This window comes from Cnephaeus nilssonii (genome assembly GCF_951640355.1).
Source record: "Cnephaeus nilssonii genome assembly, chromosome: 9".
In the NCBI taxonomy this organism is placed as follows: domain Eukaryota; kingdom Metazoa; phylum Chordata; class Mammalia; order Chiroptera; family Vespertilionidae; genus Cnephaeus; species Cnephaeus nilssonii.
Genome location: NC_137080.1, coordinates 82,298,066 through 82,310,953, shown reverse-complemented (window position 1 = coordinate 82,310,953; position 12,888 = coordinate 82,298,066). Strand labels below are relative to the sequence as shown.

At 49.3% G+C, this 12,888-nt stretch overlaps 1 protein-coding gene across 1 annotated transcript in view; it reads right to left on the bottom strand.

The window, feature by feature from the left end:
* Positions 1-12,628, bottom strand: part of CLIC5 (chloride intracellular channel 5) — a 93,539-nt gene extending 80,911 nt beyond the window's left edge. The window contains exon 1 of the mRNA XM_079780293.1: positions 12,050-12,628. Within this exon, the coding sequence (XP_079636419.1) occupies positions 12,050-12,112 (63 nt within the window). The 5' untranslated portion in view covers positions 12,113-12,628. The remainder of the gene's footprint in view (positions 1-12,049) is intronic.
* Positions 12,629-12,888: the final 260 nt, after the last annotated feature.

Genomic DNA, 12,888 nt, shown 5'->3' with positions numbered 1-12,888 from the left:
AGGACCTAGCATCAGGGAGGCTGGGCCCCCAGAGTGAACCTCAGTCTGCTCTGTGGCATTATAACAGCTAACTTCTCTGGGCCTCAATGTCCTATAGCAGGCTCCTTGGAAGATACTAAAATCCCATGAAGATTCAATGGAATCCAGTGAACTCCAGAAATAAAATTGTTAGTTTTCTTTCAATTGATAGTTTTTCACCTTTATAGTGCCCTGGCAACCTGTCTGTTTTGTTGTTGTTGTTTTACTGTGGGACTCGCCATATGTCTGTAAATGAGTCCAGTTCTTAGCAGTGCAGAAGGACTAACTGGAATAAGCACAGGTTTCTTTCAAGCCAAGGACTCCATCCATGCAAAGATGAGTTTTGAAGTCTAGCCTAGAATCCTGGGGCAATGAAAAGCCAGTCCTTCAACAGAAGTCTGCCTTTGGTAGCCACCCCCACATCACACAGAAAGTTCTACTTTCACTCCCTCCCCAGGGGATAAAAGGGTAGGAGATACAGAGGGGAACTGACTTGACTTCTGAAGTAGAGGAAGTATTCAGTGCAGAAAGACTAAATATCCTGCCACACCCAAGGGAGAAACCCGGCGATCCTGACTCCCAGGCATTGGCAGTCTGCACCGGATCAGGGTGCTGACAGACATCAAGTACAGTACAGGCAGTACCCCAGTGGCATGCAGTACTCCTGGTGTCTCTCTCCCCCTCCCTTTAATCTTTTCCCTCCTGCTTCCTGGCCCGATATCGCAATCCTAGCTGGTATGACATCTGGGCTATCATGTCCATGTGTAGCTCATTCAGAGTAACACATTTTTTAAAAAGGACCTCTGGGGGACATGACCTAAAACAAATGGGTCGACCAGTGGGTGGGAATTGATGTTACTGTGGCAGAGAAGTCGGAAGGAGACTTGAGAACAGTTGGGTCTTTCTGTAGAGCTAACTCCCTACCTGGTAAATGTCTGGTTTTGCTTAAGCATAAAGATCAGCCTTGACCTTGGCCTATTCATTGTGACCAGTGGAGAATGAAAGAAAAATTGGCCTTGTGCATTCTGCTCTAGCTGGCAATTTAAAAAATGTCTTTGGCTTCAGGAAGAATATTTCTCTTTGCACAGCTTGGAGGGTCTGGGTGAATCAAGGCAGCAGAGAGGACAGAGCTGATGCCCCAGCCTGGGGTCTGAAACCTGGTTTTACCAGGTCCCAGCTCTGTGGCCTCGGTCAGAGAACTCTGCCTCTCAGAGCTTCAGTTTCCTCATCTGTAACTTGGGAGTAATAACAGAACCTACCACAGAATTCAAGGAGTCCATGTGAGTAAGGTATTCTGAACATCACATAGCCACAGCTATTAGTATTCCGTTATAAATCCATTCTCTGGCATCCCAATATGCAGAGACTAAAGAATGAGGAATACTTCCTCTACTTCATAAGTCAAGTCAGTTCCCCTCTGTATCTCCTACCCTTTTATCCCCTGCCATCGCCCAATCTCTTTCCCAACACTCTCCACTTCTAGCACCAGATACTCTGGGGGTGAGGATAAGCAGCTATGCCAAAACAAAACAACAACAACAACAACAACAACAACTACAAAAAACCTTGTAACTCCATGACTGCTTTTATAATTCCATAGGTCATGGAGCGGATTCTAAAGTCAAGGACCACTTTTTAGGAAGTCTGGAATACTATGCTCATTGGGGTGACCTATGAGCAGCTGAAAGGCCCACTGCCCCTCAAAGTTCTCTCCCACATTTGCACCATTTAAAGGGAAATTTCCACCGTTAGACTCACTTCTCTGGGTTCAGCTATTCACATGGACTTTTGTTAGGTTATGAGGAATGTTCCCTTAATGGACCATGCTGCAGTCACGGGACTCTGGATAATTACAGATGTCTGGGACCCTCTCCCGAAGACTCTGATTCACAAGTTTGTGCTGGAATCTGGAAAGTGTCCCAGGTGGTTGGTGAGATCATGCAAAGCAGGGAAACCCTGATCCAGTGAAGACTGCCAAGGCCCAGAGTCAGGATCCCCACGTTTCTCCCTCAGCTTATGCAGAGCAACACAGTGCACAGGTCCCAGCAGGTTACCTTGTCTTTGATGAGGGTTAAATCTCTTCCTCCCTTGTCGAAACCGGTTTGGCTCAGTGGATAGAGTGTTGGCCTGTGGACTCAAGGGTCCCAGGTTCGATTCCGGTCAAGGGCATGTGCCTTGGTTGCGGGCACATCCTCAGTGGGGGGTGGGGGGAGTGCAGGAGGCAGCTGATCGATGTTTTTAACTCTCTATCCCTCTCCCTTCCTCTCTGTAAAAAATCAATAAAATATATTTTTTAAAAAAATCTCTTCCTCCCTCAAAGGGACTGTGTGAGGATAAAACCAAGAGACTCAAAGATGCTCCAAAAACTCTATGGGCCCATAAGGAACCATTTTAAGAGAGTACAGAAAATAAGGTGAGGGAAGGAAATGCAGGCCTAGTTGGAGTGTATTCAATATCAGGTTAAAGCAGTTGAACTTAATGTAGCAGGTAAAGGAGTGGGTGTGATAAAGACAGTATTCTAGGAAGATTAAACCAATGGTATCAACCATGGTGGCCGAGAGGTGAGAGAGGCTCTAGGCAGGATGCCCTCTTAGAGAGTGAAGAGGAAATGAAAGGGCAGGAAGCAAGGAAATAAATCATTTCTATGGAAGAGACAGGTTGTTGTTTGTCAAACCTGCTTCCCCTTTTTTTTCTGGGAAGGCAACTAGATGGCACTTGAGGTCTGAACTATGGAAAGTGGTTGGAAGGGATCTGGCCACTTCCAGGCAGGCACCATGCACACCTTCCAGGTGATCCCCATTTGGGTATTCCACCTGTGCTGCCCAATGCAGAGGCCATCAGAGAAGGTAGCAGCCCTCGGGTATGGCAGGATATGGAGAGGGAGGAGCCTGAGCAGGGAAGACAATTCATCAAACATGGCATTGGGCTATTATATGAACAAGTTCATGGGCTGTGGTTTCAGCAGTGGGGCGTATACTGACCAACAAAATGCTTTACTCTTAAACAATGAAAACTCTAGTTTACAAAAGGGGTTTGAATTTCTTATCTTATTTGACACTTATAATAATACTGCTAGACAGATCAGATCTCTGTTATACTCATGAAGTCCCCAAAACAGGAGAAGTCACACAACTTTCCCAAGTGGCTCTCCTCTTCTGGAGTCCTCTGGTCAAGCCCTGCCCAGAACCCTTTATCCCCACAGGACAAATCTGAGGTGTTTGTGATAAAGGACCACAGGCAAATTATAAAGACACTGTGGATCCTAGATTTTATGATATGACTGTAAAATGCCACAGCATCCAAATGAATAAATGAATAAAAGGCAGCTGAGATTGCCTACCCCCTCCTGCTGTGTTTACTGGGTCTCTGCTCACTGATAGAATTAGGAAGAAGAGGCCTGCATTGAGGGGAGAGGAGCCTTGGGCTGAGTCAAGAAACCTATATCTGTTGCCATGACAACTTCCCAAATTGGATTTTTAAAAGATAGTGACTGGAACAATGGTTTTCATTTCTTCTTCATTCTAGGCAATGGGTTCTCAGTCTCCATTCACTACACATGCTCCCTTTCACCTTTAGTGTTTTTCCTTCAGTGGTACTTACTTCTTTCCCCCTTACTATAGAATGATAAACAGAAGGGGGGAAATCCTTTTAAAGCTCCTAGAGGTTGGTGCGGGGTGTGGAATAACCAGCACAAAACTTCTGGAACACCACAGCCTGTAGGGGACCCGAGACACACTTTGAGACCTCCCACTTCAAAATACTTCTCCACTGATGCAGCAGCACCAGGCACTCTATCCTTAGGACCTAAGGCTTAGGTAATAAAGCACTTCCTCACTTCTAAAATATAATTGCATTGCCCACAAGCACGTGGTAGCACATGCAGTCTTCTGCATTATAAATAAAAGTTCCAAATCGCTCAGCCTGCCATCAGAGGTGCCTCACGATCCAACCCTAACTTACATTCCTGTCCACCTTCCCAACATCCCTTCACACTCTCTCTGCCACAGCCAGGCAGAACACTTAGTTCTTCCGTACACATCCGGCCATTTCTTGCTTCTACATGAGCCATTGCCACAGAGTTCCCTTCGTCTGGGATGTTACATTTATTTCCTACCTTTTTCATCACCTTGGCTAACTCAGCTTATGCCTCACTCCTCCCGAAATGGGCATTTTCTAAAGGGCAGTCCTTATTTCTTTACCCCTTCTCCACACTTCCTCCTTCAGGGAAGTTATTCCTTCAACTTATTCTGCTCTAAGCAGAAGTTCAAACCCACATTCCTAGTCTTGACCTTCCCCTCATTCTTCATTCTGATTTCCCAGCATGTAAAGGACATCTGTGCTTGCCTGGCCTGTCATCACCTCAAACAGAACAGTTCTAAAACCATATTCTCCTCATTAATGACAACTCCCTTCGTCATGGCTCTATTTCTATCAGTCATAGGGATTCATGGTTAAAAGGAAACAGAAAGCTCAAGCTCAATTAGTTTATCTGCACTCAACCCATTTACAACATTTTATATGGCAAAATAATGGGCAAGCCCATCAAGGGTGGCACCATTCCAAATATGGAAACCAGTCTCTCCAGAGGTGAATTACCCGAAATTACAGGTGCACATATTTCTTCCAAGGCCTATGCCCAATTTTGTGGTCACATCACTCTTTCAAAGCATGCTGTTCCTTTCAGCCCTAGTTTAGGCTCATTATCACCTCCTGGCAGGAACACTGAAGAATCCCCCTCATAGGCCTCTGCCTCAAGGCTCTCTGTATCCCAACATGGTCACAGTGAACACAGTCATAAGAGCAAGGACAAAAACAGCAGCAGCTCACTTTTTATCTCACTTTCTTCCTTAAATCCATTCCCAGCATGCACCCCAAAGTGTTAGATTGTGAATTTTTCTGATAAGAAGGGGCAAAACAAGATGACTTCTAAGAGGTTTTCCCAAATCAGAGATTCTATGATGTTATGATTGCTGGTCCCATTTTACAGAAGAGGAAACTTGAAAAAGTTTCACACAAACAATGGGTGGCAGATCCAGATCTGGAATCCAGGTCTTCTTACAATCTTCCCACCATATCATGCAACGCAGCATATGCACCTTTCTAAGCAGGGGCCAAATCAAGCTCCTATTCTATGTAAAAACTTGGTTACTTCCTCCCCATTACTCACAAGGGGGCAAAAACCACTGCCTGCCATTCAAAACCATCCTCAGGGTGTGTGTGTGTGTGTGTGTGTGTGTGTGTGTGTGTGTGTGTGTGTGTTTTAATCTTGTTTTCAACTGCACTCTCCATATACCATTCCCTTCAGCCAACCTTGTATAGCCACTGGGCCCTGAACATCCTCACCGCCATACTGTTGCTGGACTTGACCTGTTACCCACTCCTAGCTACTCTGTGCACCCTAACAATTTTTAAAAGTACAACGCTGTTCCTGCCTCCTCCCCCAAAGTAGGCCTGGATACCTCATTCAAGCCACACTGGTCCCCTCATTTGAACCCTTCATTTCATGTCCTGCCACTCATGTGGCCCTAAGGCTTCCTTACATTTTTGCTTCTCAGCTACAAGTTCATGGACTGCTGGGACCCCATCTTCCTACCTCTCCCCTCTCTGCTTCCAGTTTTCTGTTTCTCAGAGTAGGTGGCTCCATACACAAGTTTGTAAATTGGCCAACTGATTGATTGATTGGTTATAATCCCTTAATTCCAGAAATTCTTTATCTTACTAACATTTCCTTCATGCCTAGCTTTTAAAATTACTTGTCACTCCCATGTCATAAAAAAATTACAAAGGCATAAAATTAAGTTATAAAAGAAAGGTCAAAAGCATTCCTTTCCTCCCTTTCCTGGTTTATTTGTGGGTAATCTGGGGTGATTCATGCTGCCAGCATCTTTGCCTCAACCTCCTCCATGCTATGAAATGCGTGATTCCAATGGGGACTGAATTTCATCTTGCCCTTTGGGTGCCCTACTGGGTAGTTCAGCCCTATTCACCCACAGTCAGGGCCAAAGGTTCTCAGTCTCTGATGAATCCCCTAATCACCCAGGAATAGTTTTGTAGGTACAGATGCCTGGGCCTCACCCAGACCTCCTGAGTCTGAACCTCTGGGGACAGTACCTGGGCAGGTCCATGTGAAGAAGCTTGGCAGTGACTTTTTCACGCCGCAAGGCTGAGCACCATTGGCCTCGCTGTGGTTCACCATGAATGCTACAGTAAATACAGTCCAAAGACTGGCAGAACTACGGGTTAACAATCCCATTTCTTTTTCCCAGAAAAAGATTCATTTCAGTTCTGACAGCAGACTATCTGACTTATCTTGAAAGAATTTCACAGTTCAGAGCTAAGCTACTCCTTGAGTAAATATGTGAGTTTCCAAGGTAGATTCACACTCACGGGCTGGCTGAAAAGTGTTCCCAGTAGCTGGAGGTGACCCCTCAGAACACCGGCAGGGGCAGATCTCAGGTGCCCCTGGGTGGGAGGACCCCTACACTGACTCACGTTTTCAGGAAACCCCTGCTTGACCACTTGGCTTCTTTACTATTTCTCATCCCCAGCCTTGTGACAAAGACAGCTGAGGATGCCTCCTTGGTAATAGTTTTAAAAGACAGCAGGTGTTGAGAATCTGTCATGTTCTCCAGCTCTCTGAGCAGCAGCCCCATCAGAGGCAGACCGATCCAGGGATGATGTGCTCCAGCTCCCAGTGTCTGCGTCCTGGCTCCAGCAATGAGGCAGGGGCAGTCAGGACTGAGTCTGAATTCTCCAACACATCAAGGGAGGGAAGCTCAAGGGTTTACCGCAGCTTCTCACCATTTGGGCTATACTGGGCCTTCAGCGGGGGCTTTACTTATACCCCAGACTCATACACAGTTCGTTCAATGCTCACACCAACCCCATGTTATATGAACTGCCATTATCACCACTGCACTGGTAAGAAAACTGTGGCCCAGAAAGGCCAAGCAGCCTGTCCTAGACCACACAGCAGGTAACCCACAGCCTGACACTCTTCCACTGCACCTCCTGCACCACGAACATGGGCCTAGCACCCAGCAACTCAAGAATGAAAAGCTTTTGACCTGTCTAAATCTTTGGGCTCTTTGCTGGGTGGAGTCAACTAGCACTCAGATAAACAACACAAGTCAGTAGGAAATCAGCAGCTGACACCACTGACCGTGCACTTCAGCATCTGCAGATCCCCAGTCCTCACTCCCACTACCTGCTGAACGGCACCTGAGATGTGCATCAGCCGACATCTGACACTAGCACTCCCATGGGTGTGTTAACAGGAAAAGACGCACTCACTGACATAGCAGGGAAGATGAATTTGTGTATCGGATTATTGACTGCAGATCAAAACCTGGAGGTGGTGAGGAAGAAAAACATTTGCTTAATGTGATGAAGCAAATGTCAAAGCCTGCTGAGCCCATGCTTAGGCAAGCTGCCCAACGTGCCCAAGCAGCCAGCGGGCCGCAGGGGCCTGCGAGGGAGCGCCACGAGATTGGCTCTTGTCTGTTCTGGAAGTCAAATGACCACACATGGGTCACCATGACTTGACCCTGCACCACTGTCAGAGCCTTTCGGATCACTCAGTAAATGGAGGGACTAGTCATTTCTGCCAGACAATTGGCAGGACTCCGTTCTATTTCCCCCCATGCTGAACAGATGACTATTTGACCCCAGGCACTGATTGTTCTGGAGTCCCGTGGATGTCAGCATCTGTTAGCTGAGCACTGATTGGGCACAAGCTCTCTACCTGCAACACTCCTGATCACGATGCCCTGAGGCTGTTGTAAGTTCTGGACATTAATCTGCACCAGGCAGCCCACCTATTTCAGCTGCGGCAGAAGCTGCCTGCCTCTCAGACCCCCTCTGACTATGACTCAGAAGCTCCCCAGTAGAGCCGTACCTGGGGGTGAGGGTATAAATATTGTTTCTGGGCCCCACCCACAGGAACTTCGATGTAGTTGACCTGGGGAGCAGTGTGGCATCAGGAGTTTTAAAAGTTCCTCAAACAATCTGAATATGCAGCCAACGTTGAGAACCACTGGTTTCTGTAGAAACCCACACCCATGGCCCCAAGAAACATTTATAGCAAATGGGTCCCCCATCAGCACCTCACTTCGTGGCTTTCTACATCTTGGGGTGAGGCTGGGGGTGGACGAGTCAATGCAGATAGGAGGGATGCCTTGATCTCTCACTTCTCAGCACATCCTGTGTTTGCCTTTCTAAATCACTTTCTGTTTTGCTTTTACTTCCTTGCTCTTTTTTCTTTCAATAAACCACACTCAGCACCAACTATCTATTCTCTAACCTGTTGTCCTCCCTTTATGATCATAGTCCAAGCTACATATGATCTCATTTATTCTCAAAAGAGCCCTGCGAGTGAGGAAGGAGCCAGGCTTTTGTATCCTAAGGCGAATCAGGGACCTGCAGATCAAGAAACGTTCTGGGAGCCATGGAATTCACATCATTATTTCACTTCCATGTGCTTATAGCAATTTTCCATTTACAAAGCGCTTTCACCTACTGGCTGCTGTGGAATCTGGCTACTGACAGCAAGTCTGTGGTGACAGTATTTTCATAACCAGGGAGCTGAATAGCCTGATTGGCCTTGATCAATTCCAGAATACACCTGTTGTTCCAGCCTAATTATTCGTACCACCCCTTTTCACTCTCAGAGGCATCTTGGTTTGGACAATAAATGATATGGCTGGTCACTTGTTCACAACCACCTTCTTGTTTTAAGAGGGGCCTACTGAGACTCGGAGAAGTTAAGTAATTTGTTCAGAGTCACTCAGCTAACCAGAGGTAGAGACAACACTTGAACTCGGGTCCTGTGTCTCCAGACCTCTGCCCCATACGTGGATGTTATGGAACAATAGAATCAGAGCTTATCTCCTCAAACCTTTCTTATTATAGATGAAGAAACGAAACACACTGGGCGGTGATCTCTTAAAAGTCACCATCAGAATGTTCCCTGGGAAGGAAAGCTTTGGGGTGCAGAGCAGGGATGGCCAGGCTCCTTGACAGCATCCCATAACCACATGGGAACAGATTAGTAAGTTATCAATAATTGGCTTGGATGGCTCTTGAGAGCCTAACTTGACAAAAGATGGTACAAGGCCTGACATAAGGGTGTTTTTTTTAAAAAAAGTAAGAAATTTAGAGTCAGAACCTCTAGATTTGAGGACTAGAACTGGATGCTATTACCCTCTGCTCTGGGCATTTCACGTACCCTCTGTGAGCACAAGTGTAGTTCAACTACAAAACGGAAGTAATCATCATTCTTATGTCCTGAGGTTGTTACAAGGAGAGCAAACTGCAGCTCACCGAGTGCTGACAGCAGCAGGTCCCACGAGGGCCCTGTGAGTCATGTTTGTTTGTTTCCTTCATTTTTCACAAGTGGACCAAGGCTCACGAACAAGGATGCTGGGGATTCAAGGAGATAAAGTATGTGAATGTCCTAAAACGCTGCCTTTTCATACTATTGTTATTAGCAGCTGCAATGGCAGCAGATCACGATTATCAATTGATGTGGGCCTGAGTCGTATGTCCTTGAAACTCCCTGGGTGACGGAGGTTGTGTATGACACACCCAGTGGACAGGCGGGGTTGAAGGGTTGCTCTGTGGGAGTGTTGAACATAAGCAACACCATGACTCGTGCTGGGTGGGGCCAGCCTGCCTGGGAGGCTTCCTCCAATGTGAGCTGACAATTACCCTGCTCTTCAGAAAACACCTCAGGTACCTGACCCCTTCAACAAGAAAGCCTTTCTTCCTATGGGAATCATAGAGCTAAGAGGAATGTCAAACTTGGAAATGCCTAATTTTGTAAATCAGGACACTGAAACTGTGCAAAGCACGGCCAGTGTCTTATTTCACAACTAGAGGGCCGATGCACGAAATTTGTGCAAGAAGCTCGGCCCTCACAGCCGCAGCGGATTGCCTCGGCCCTCGCAGCCGCGCCCGGCTTCGACAGGAAGGATGTCCAGAAGGTCGTTCGGCTGTCCGGTCTAATTAGCATATTACGCTTTTATTATTATAGATTACTTTCCATTTTTACTTGTCCCTGTCAATGATAACTACTAACCAGAAACTGAAAAAGTGCTATCCTACCTGATTTTTTGTTCCCTGCATCAATCTGGTTTTTGAGCTGACCAAGAAGGCCTGCTGGCTCTCATGGACTGCTTTTCTTTGGGGAAAAGAAAACAAATGACAGCACGGGCATTTTAGAATTCTTTGGGGGCACAGGGGCTGTGCAGTGAGCTTTTTACATAAATGGAGAAAACCTCCAAAGCTGCCAACATGAAATTCCAAAGGTGCCGGGAGAATTGGTCTCCACACCTAGGAGTGGGGCACAGGGTTTCTTTGGCTCTAAAGAGTCAATTTGTGTTTCAAATATCTTTCAGGAACTTGACACTGTGAAACTACCTGCTCCCAGGGAATCTGAGAAAGTCCCAGAATAGCTTTCTTCAAGGAGAGCAGCAAGACTCCTGGCTTTGTTAGAGCCCTCCCTATTCACTCCCCACACCGCAGGCCTGGAGGCTGAGGCTCAGGTCACCACTGAGGCCCACATGGCTCAGCCTCCCAGGGGACAAGACCCCTCTCATTACCTGGGTCTGCCAGAGGTCCTGGAAATCCTACCCAAAGGGGTCCCAGAAACCAAATGAGGGCACCAGAAGCCACAGTTGAGGGGAGAGAAACAGGCTGAGAAAAGCAAGGATCACTAAGTGACGGGTGTAATTTTTACAGATAATTACACACACACACAGAGGAGAGAGAGAGAGAGAGAGAGAGAGAGAGAGAGAGAGAGAGAGAGAGAGAGAGGAGAGAGAGAGAGAGAGAGAGAGAGAGAGAGAGAGAGAGAAGAGAGAGAGAGAGAGAGAGAGAGAGAGAGAGAGAGAGAGAGAGAGAGGAGAGAGAGAGAATGAATGTAAAACCCAGTGGGAAAAATTTAACAAATCCTTGTGGCATCTGGGCCAACTAGGACAGTTCACTTCCCCGGACCCAGGAAATATACATGTCATTTAAATTTCAGGGACCCTTGCCTTCTGGCCGATGGGCATATTTCTAGAGAAACTTTGCATTGGAAGGGTTCCTTCCCCTTTGTGAAAGGTCTGGGCTCTCGGGCAGCCTGCAGACTTCCCCTCCCCCAAGTCCTGGCGACTCTGCCTGCACCACCCTGGAGGCAACTCTCCCGCCGCCTCAGGTTTCCCAGCTTCTGCGGTGTCGCACCCGAGGACCGATCAAATGTTTCTTTCTTATTACACCAGCGGCCGGGGAACGTGCGGCGGCTTCCCTCCTTCCTCCCACAGGTTGCCAATGAAGTGAGCGGCTTTGGCGTTACGCGGCTTCTGCCTGGGGAGCGAGGCGGCTCTTTGACTTTTTCCCCCGTGCCCCTTCCCGCCGGTCTGCCCAGGCTGACCGGGGCGTCTTCCGATTTGTCCAGCCCTGAGCATTTCCTGACACTACCCTGCAGAACCGCGATCACGGCAATAATAATGTTGGGAGACATGGAGTGTTTGGTTTCTGCTTTGCAGGGAACAACGCAAGAAAACACCTTTTGTTTCCGTTTGCTTTCCCTTTGGCTCTGAATCATGGAAAGAGGTTTTTAAGAAATGTTATTTTTGCTTTGCCCAAGGGAATGACCACCAATGCTTCCTTGTATTGCGCGCGCACACGCACACGCACAGTTTTAGAAGAGAGGTTAACGGGTCCAGCCAGGTTCTTACCGTCTCCCTACACCTGAGGATGCCCCCCAAGAAAAGCCGACATCCCGCGGGCAGGGCTCCGGACCCCCCGCGGGGACCGCCTGTGCAGCGGCCGCTTTGACAAACTGCGGGCCAACTCTGCAAGAAGACGGCCACCTGCGCCTGACCCCATCCGCCCGGGAGCCCCGAGGCCAGGCTCGGGCTCGCAGACAGGCCGCCCAGGGGACCGCCAGGCTGGGCTGCGCTCCCCGGGGAGGGTCGGGCGTCGGGCGCGAGCCGCGCGGGTGCACGTGAGCCGGCGCAGGTGCGGGAGCGCCCAGGCGCCGACCTACCTTCACAAAGAGCTCGATCTCGGGGTCCCTGTCGTCCCCGTTCGCTGTCGCCGAGTCCGTCATGCCGTCGGCGCCCGGGGCCACCGTCCCGGGTCGGGGAGGCGCCAGCCCCGCGGCGCCCGGGCCAGCGCTCTGCGCTCCTGCTCCGGCTCCTGCTCCTGCCCAGAGGGGCCTCCCTTCGGAGCGGCGCCCTGGCTGGTGTTTGCCCCCTTTTCTATGTCTCCGGCCCGGGACCGCGATGCCTGAGAATCGGTCCCGGGTGACCGCGTGAAAAGGAGAGAAACCCGGGGAGGACGGGGGGCCACCGGGAGAGGGAGGTGCAGGGATGGCAGCAGGTCCCTGAGCAACAAGTGCCGCCGGCTGCGGGAGGTGTCACAGGATCCGCGCCTGTCAGCGATCCCGCCGCCGCCGCCAACGCGCCCAAAATAGCCGTTGGCCGCGGGGCGGGGTCACCGGGGTGGGGCGGGAGGGGCCCTCCGCGAGCAGCGGGGCCGCCCCACAAGACGGGCCACCCCGCCGGGGCGCGAGGCGTGGACCCAGCCGGTCCCGCCGCCACTGAGGCCCAAAGGATGTCCTAGGACAGGGACAGGGGGCGGGAGAGGGAGGCGGAGAGAAGAGGAAGAAGAGAAGGGATGGTTTTACGCCTTTCAGGTTTCAATGGCGAAGCTTAACCTCCTTCAAATGGCATACTACCAGCGTTACCCGCTGGGCAAGCCCCTTGCTGCCTCAGCAATGCTCCGAATAGAAGAGTTGGTGTGGGGAGCGGGAGAGGGAAGGAAAGACCCCAAAACAGGGCATGTGCCATCCTCCTGCTGGGCCAGTAGAGTCAGGGGTGGGCG